The sequence below is a fragment of the Xiphias gladius genome, chromosome 6, assembly GCF_016859285.1.
Source record: "Xiphias gladius isolate SHS-SW01 ecotype Sanya breed wild chromosome 6, ASM1685928v1, whole genome shotgun sequence".
Classification (NCBI taxonomy): domain Eukaryota; kingdom Metazoa; phylum Chordata; class Actinopteri; order Istiophoriformes; family Xiphiidae; genus Xiphias; species Xiphias gladius.
Genome location: NC_053405.1, coordinates 20,493,092 through 20,500,903, shown reverse-complemented (window position 1 = coordinate 20,500,903; position 7,812 = coordinate 20,493,092). Strand labels below are relative to the sequence as shown.

At 37.6% G+C, this 7,812-nt stretch overlaps 1 protein-coding gene across 1 annotated transcript; it reads left to right on the top strand.

Annotated features, from left to right (window-relative positions):
• The first annotated feature begins 221 nt into the window (after window positions 1–221).
• On the top strand, window positions 222–1,626 carry LOC120790761 (cathepsin G-like). The gene is made up of 3 exons (XM_040128597.1): window positions 222–230; window positions 1,100–1,276; window positions 1,462–1,626. Exons 1-3 carry the CDS (start codon window positions 222–224, stop codon window positions 1,624–1,626), a joined length of 351 nt encoding a protein of 116 aa, XP_039984531.1.
• The last annotated feature ends 6,186 nt before the right edge of the window (window positions 1,627–7,812 follow it).

The following is a 7,812-nucleotide window of genomic DNA, read 5'->3' as shown; positions in this document are numbered from 1 at the left end:
TTCATCCAGCAAAAGTTTACTTCATGTGAGTAAGTAGTGTCTAAACAGTGAGAAAGGGAGGTCCAAAATGAACAAAATAAAGAGATATGAGGTGTAATAACTACAAAATGTAAAATGAAGATCAATATGGACTGAAACAAGAGGAGCGTCAGAGGGGAAACCAAGGTGACCTCAGACCAAACGGCTGTATAAAAGGTGCTCCTTTACTTCAAAGATGCAACATGCCGAGGGTCCGGCAGCCATGATGCGTGTTCTGCACAAGTTTCTGCTCTTTCATGTTCTGACATGTCTCAGACAAAAAGGTACGATTGCACTGATTCTGATCCATGTGTATGTTCTTAGAACACACACGTGAGACGTGAGTAATGAAGGAATCTTTTGTACCAATCCTTTTTCAATATCTATTGGGTCTGCATTGGTATGTACTTCCTCCAGGATTTAACTCTAAAGTTAAATCCTTAAACTCTAAGTTTGACACTGTCAAAGTCCTAAGAGTCGGTGAATATAAAAAGTAATCATTACTGTGTTAAACAGTGTTAAAAACTCACTTGAGCCCTGTGTGACAAAGTTTAGCTTGGTTTGAGCAGTGCAGGTGACAACTGACTTATACATGTTTTCCCCCATCGGCTTACTGTAGCTGTATGCGCTCATTGCTTAGACCCTTCAGCTCTACAAACCCATATAGTCAACCTGACTTGGCTTTGCTGCCGCTGATACCAGCTCTCAGCATGTATTATAGGAGCTAGGTAGTAGACTTAAAGATGGCGCCCGGTCACTTGAATGATAATTGCTCATATTCCAGCGCAAAAGTCATAAAATGTTTTCTAGCTTGCAAGTTTGTGTCTGTACCCTGCACTCTTATGGCCTGAGAGGTGTGCAACACCAAATACTGGAACACTTGAAATACTCGAAAGTTTGATATATTTAGAGATCTGGACCTGTGTATACCAAGACAACACAATACTTGAACTTCCTAGCGCTATCACCAGCTCTATCTTCCAGCAATATGTTAGCTTGAAGTCTGCTGGAGAGAAATGAAATGTTATGAAATGAGGTGTTAACAGTTTGTAAATGTTACTTTCTTATTTCATATCTCCAGCTGTCTAGGAAAGATCGCCCGAGGAGAAAAGTATCAATCAAACCAATTCAACTTCCACAACATCAAATCAAACTTAGAGAAAACACAAAGTGCCGTGTAGCTGGATGGGGTTTTACAAAAACTGGTGGTACAGTTGTTGATGATCTGCAAGTGGTGGATGTGTCAATCATTAACCTTTAAGAGTGCCACAACGAGTGGAATAATATCCTTCCTGCCAATGTTACCTGCGCAGGTGGATATGGCACAAACAAAGGATTCTGTCAGGTTTGTTTTCTGTCCATTCGTAGGAAATGTCAACTGTTTAAAATAGTAGAAATATCTTAAATAATGAATAAACAAACTGTGCTTCTTCCTCCTCATAGGGTGATTCTGGTGGTCCCCTGGTGTGCGGGCAGAATATGGCTTTTGGAGTTGTTTCCTTTAACAACAATCGGAACTGTGACTACCCCAATGTACCCAACATTTTTACAGACATATCAAAATTCCTGCCTTGGATCAAAGACATTCTCAAGAAAAAGCAGTGTTAAATATAACAATCCTACTAATTGTTTATGAATTGCATTGTGGATGTATTGCTTTGTCTGAGTCATTTTGTCAGCCAAATAAACAATGTGTTTTTCTTCTGTTTCACCTGTCATCAGTAAACACAAATGCAAAGATTCTTTGTCAGACAAATAATTCACTAAACCTTACAGGATAAATTTAAATTAAGCTAAATTCAACTCAGTTTTATTTATTAAGCAGCCAATCATAACGGAAGTGATCTCAATCTGATAAATAAGACTAAAAGCCTCTTACAGCTGTTCCTTTTAATGTCAATTAAATGTACCAGTCTCTGTAATAAGATGTGATGGTCAATAGTGTCAACTGCAGCAGTAAGATCTAACAAGAAAAGTACGGAGACAAGTCCTTTGTCCGATGCAATTAGAAGGTCATTTGTAACTTGCACCAGTGCTGTCTCTGTGCTATGATGTACTCTAAATTCTGACGGAAAATCCTCAAATAAAAAATTGGTATGTAGAAAGTCACGCAACTGGTTGGCGCCAGCTCTCTCAAGGATCTTAGAGAGAAAGCGAAGGGTAGATATAGGTCTATAGTTGGAAAAACATCTGGATCAAGAGCAGGCTTTTTAAGCAGAGGTTTTAATTACAGCTACTTTAAAGGACTGTGCCACATAGCCTGTTAATAAAGACAGATTGATTATATGTTGTAAAGAAGTGCTAAGGGTATAACTTCCTAAGGTAACCTAGTTTGGATGGGGTCTAAGAGAAAGGTCGATGGGTTAGATGAAGAAATCGTTAAAGATAGTTGAAGTGAAGATAGTGAAGGTCGATGGGAGAAAAAACATCTAAATATATATCCTGTGTTTGAAGATAAATCGGTGCCGTTCGAGGTCAGGAGGTGAGGAATTTTTACACTCTAATAGTTACAATTTCATCATTAAAGAAGTTCATGAAGTCATTACTACTGAGAGCTATCGGAATACATGGATCCATAGAGCTTTGACTCTCTGTCAACCTGGCTACAGAGCTGAAAAGAAACTGAGGGCTGTCTTTATTTCCCTCTATTAAAGATGAGTATTAGGCTGCTCTGGCATTTCAGAGGGCCTTCCTCTAAGTTTGAAGACTATCATTGCCCATGCTAAGCGGGATTCTTCCAGTTTTGTAGAATACCATATCCTTTCAAGTTTTAGCGTTGCTTGCTTTAATATGCTGGTTTCGGGAGTTAAACCGCGGAGCTAACCTCTCTTGTTTTATAATCTTATCTTTTATGGGGTCGAGACTCATTCACATTGAGCCTGCAGCACTATCAACAAGATCATCAATTTGGGAGAAACTAAAGTTTGTATAGGAGTCCTCTGTTATATTGAAACATGGCAGTGAATTAAATGATGATGGAATTACTTCCTTAAATTTACCTACAACACTATCTGATAGAAATCTAGTAAAGAAATTTTGCCTACTGGTGTGTAGTCCAGTAATAGGAATTAAAAATGTATTAAATAATTGTCCGATGAGAGAGGATTCTATGGAAAGACTATTAAATTTTCAATTTAGATGCTATAGGTCAGAACGAGGTGGAGGTGGTGGTTAAAACAGTGAGTGGATTTAATTACACTTTGAACAAAGCAAGTTGAGTCTAATAATGAGATAAACGCAGTGCTAAGGCTATTATTGTCGAGGTCTACATGAATATTAAAATCACCAACTATAATTACTTTATCTGTGCTAAGGACTAAACTTGATAAAAACTCTGAGAATTCAGATAAAAATTCAGAGTACGGGCCAGGAGCGTGGTGCTCTATGACAAATAGAATAGGCTTTAAAGTTTTCCTTGATGGATGTGTAAGACTAAGAACCAGGCTTTTCGAATGAGTTATGATTGAGTTTAGGTTTAGGATGATAAATAGGCCTGAGTGGAAAATGGCTGCAACTCCACCTCCTTGGACCAGTGGCTTGAGGAATGAGCTTATTAAAATGAGGGGGGGTAGTGAATTCATTTAAGATAAAATACTCTTCATGACACAGCCAGTCTTCAGTAAGACTAAATAAATCAATAAGATGATCTGATATTAGATCGTTTACTAATGCAGCTTTAGATGGCAGAGATCTAATAGAGTCCTCATTTAATTCTCCTGTTTTGTTGTACTTTTGCAGTAGTGTTCTTAATTTTCTATTAGGTTTTTATGTGTAACTACTCTAACTCTTCGGTTTATTTTTTTGAGTTACTTAATTTAGGGTGGTAGGGGGACAGACACAGTCTCTATGGGGTTTTGGGTGGGTGACTGCTGTAAGTGAAGCACAGAGAAGCAGGTAAGACTGCAATAATCTAACAAGTCCCCACTGTTTGCTGGATCTCGATGCCTATTAAGACTACTATCTGGTAAAGAATAGTAATTAAAAAAAACATAAATACGCTTTGGTTTCACGGTGACTATGGGAACGTCAGCACTCAAATCTGCAGCTGGAAACTGTGGTTCCTGTGGTTCCTCAAGACAGTAAGACAATTCAAAGAAATGTTTGTATCCTGTTACATACATCCAACACAAAGAACATTTGTTGTGATGTGTCTGTGTTTCTGCTTAATTCGTTGCATGTGGCTACAAAGCAGTATGCATAAAAAGTGAGAGACAGAGAATACACATGGGCCAAAATAATAAAATTCAAGAGAATGAAATTGTCACTGACGCAAAAGGAAATTAATGGTGGTACAGGGAAAATAGATTCTTGCAACATAATTTTGTATTAAATGCAAGACGATGACTGGTTGAAATAAAATGTGTAAATGACGATTTTGACTTTAAGTATTGTGTGAAATGTTTTATATTTTTGAAAAGTTTGTAGAACTTTTTTTTTTTTTAATTTCTCATCCAAATGATGCAAGTCGTGCCATGTCTAGTTTTTGACATGATTGTATTGCTTTGCAATACACTGCCTATGTCAGCTGGTTGCAAGGAATACAGCCTATTGATGTGAGTCTGAGTTATGGAAATGTACAGTGGCAATAAAAAGTATATGAAGCCTTTGGATAACCCAGTTTTTGCTTTAATTGGGCATATAAGTTGATGTGATCTTTCACTTATTTATGGAACACACCCACTAAGCATTCACAGTGAACCCTTGGATTTAATAGCTGGTCGAGCCTTCTTTGGAAACAATGACCTCAAACAAGCACTTCTGGTAGCTGTGGATCAGACATCAACATTCAGGAGGAATTCTGGACCATTCTTCCTCACAGAACTGCTTCAGCTCAGACATGTCCCTAGGATGTCTGGTGTGAGTAGCTCTCTGGAGGTCATTATACAGGATCTCTATTAGGTTAAGGTTTCGGCTCTGTGATGGTGAGCTGTCCAGGCCCAGAGGCAGCAAAGCCACAAATGATGATGGTCCCTCCACCGTACTTTACTGTTGGGATGATGTTTTCATGTGGGTATGCAGTGACACATGCGTGTTCTTCCTAAAAAATTAACCTTAGTTTCATCAGTCCACAAAACATTTTCCCAGTAATGTTGCGGAGTGCCAAGGGGCTCTTTGGTAAACTTGATGTATGCATTGATTTTTTTTTTAGAGAGCAGCAGCTTCCTGCATGACGTTCTGCCATGGACACCATGCTCCACACAGCCATGCACCATGATTTGCATATAGTAGACTCCTTTAATGATTCCTTTAAGCCTTTAGCTGTTGCTCTGGACCTCTTTTTCACCTCACTTATCATTCTGTGTTGTACCTTTGGAGTCATCTTAGATCGAGGCCCAGTTCTAGGTTGAGTAGTCACAGAAGAAAATCATCATCATTTATAGACTGACTTTGTCAAACTGTGGACTGATGAATATTTAAACCCTTTGAGACGACTCTGTAACCCTGGTTTCATTGACTGGACTCCAGTTAGCTTTTGTTGATGTCATTTGTCAAGGGGTTCACATGCTTTTTCTGATCTACACTGTGAATGTCTGAATGAAGTTGATGAAGATTTGACCATATTTTAAGACATATTCATACATAAATGCGAGTAATTCCAAAGGCTCACTTACTTTGCAAACCAATGGAAAAGCTTCTCTGCATACATACATTTCACTGAGTGATGCCTTCTCTTCACATATTTCTTTCCCATTCAATTAACAACCAGACGGTCATATACTTGTCAGTGAGATTCTTTCGCTTCAAACTTCAAATTTCATAATACACATCACTTACTGGCATGTTCCACTGTGGTCAAGAGAAAAGCTTACAGGATGAGTCATGAAGCCCCTTTAGACTGCTAGCTATGAATTTTTAAATGACTATAACTTTATTAGTATTAGTATTAGCATTAGTATCTTAAGTGTGACAGGGAGAAAACGCCTATTCAAGCCTGAAGCTTGAAACTGTGGTTTCTTTTACTCATCTAGTTTTTTTTGAAAGGTTGTGGTGCAACATCACAGTGACAAAAGACAACAACAACACAAAGGTCCCATTTAAAAAGCAGATCCATAACAAGAATTTTGGTCTTTCACTTCAATTCATCTAACTAAAGCTTACGTAGGATTAAGCGGCTAAGTGGTATCCAAACAGAGAGAGAGGAAGGTCTGAAAATTACCATAAATAACTATTTACAGAGGTTGACAGAAACTTAAACTGGCATAGATCAAAAATGAATAACAAAAAGGGGGAAAGAAAATAAAGGAATAATAGAATAAAAGGATTCATGTGACAGTCTGTGTTAAACTCATCACAGGCTGATCATATAAGGCAGCAGAACTTAAAAAATTTATATTTACTGTAACAATGGTAATACTGCATGACAGCTCTTTTTTTTTTACTGACCATTTGCACTCATATAAGGCAATTAAAGGTTGCACTGATGCAGACAGGATGCAACTAAAGAAGTCAGGAAAACCACAGGGTTGCTTGAGCAAACGGTTGAATAAGAAGGGTGATGTGACACCTTGGTTTTGCTGCAAGCATGATGAAGCACAATTTGCACACATATCTGTTTTTCCATCTTCTGACATGTCTTGGGCAAAATGGTAAGATTATCAAATGTAATTACTAGTCTCTGTTGCACAAATAGGACAATAGCTCATCCTTTATTCTATTTATTTTTAAAGCACTTGGGAATGAAATCATACATGGGGAAAAAGCCCCAAAGAACTCAATGCCGTATATGGCATCAGTGCAAAACAACTACGGTCATATTTGTGGAGGATTCCTTGTCAGTGAAGACTTTGTAATGACTGCGGCACACTGTGATGACCTGTGAGTGATCTTTTCTCTTCAAGCAACTTCTGTTTAATCGAAATTTAAATTAAATAATTCTGTTAATTTCTCAATCATTATTCGTGCAGCAATCCTACAAGTGTTGTTCTTGGCACCCACAATCTCCAGAGGGTTAGTGATGACATGAGATACGGTGTAAAGAGATGCAAACATCCATCTTACGTGAATGTCTCAAATGGGAATGACATCATGCTCCTCAAGGTCAGTACATATCTATTCAACCTCAGAGTCCCAGGTCACATCATGTATCGTTATGGTCAAATTATTTGCATTTAATGTAAGTTATTCATGAGTTCCAAAAAATAACAATATGTTGTTTCCAGGGAGAGTAAGTGTCAAAAACACAGGACTATCAGAAGGATTTATGGCAACAACCAATGCCTGTAACACTGTGAACAATAACAATTAATGATAATTCTTATTATTAATAACAATACATATATATTGTTATTACACTGTATATATGTATCTTCCATCACACCTGAAGTTAAAAAAAATTTAATTTCATGAAGATGGAGCTTTCATGTATAGTGATTTCCGCGCTATACATGAAATCTCAAGAAGGTTGAAAATGACACAATGAGATATGGTGTAAAGAGATGCAAACACCTATCATACATGAATCTGAAATGTGGAAATGACATCATGCTCCTCAAAGTAAGTAGATATTAAATTAACAGTCACATCACTATACATGAAAGCTCCATCTTCATGAAATTAAATTTTTTTAACTTCAGGCGTGATGGAAGATTACTCATGTGCAATAAATTGTTCTTTGCAAGTTTTTATTTTTCGCCTTGTGATTTTGTGTTTCTCCAGCTGTCTAGGAAAGCTCGACTGAACAACAGAGTGAAAACAATTCCTCTTCCAAGGGCTTACAATAAAATAAAGGATAAAGGAAAGTGTCGTGTAGCTGGATGGGGTTTCACAAAAACTGGGGGTAAAGTTGTTGATGTG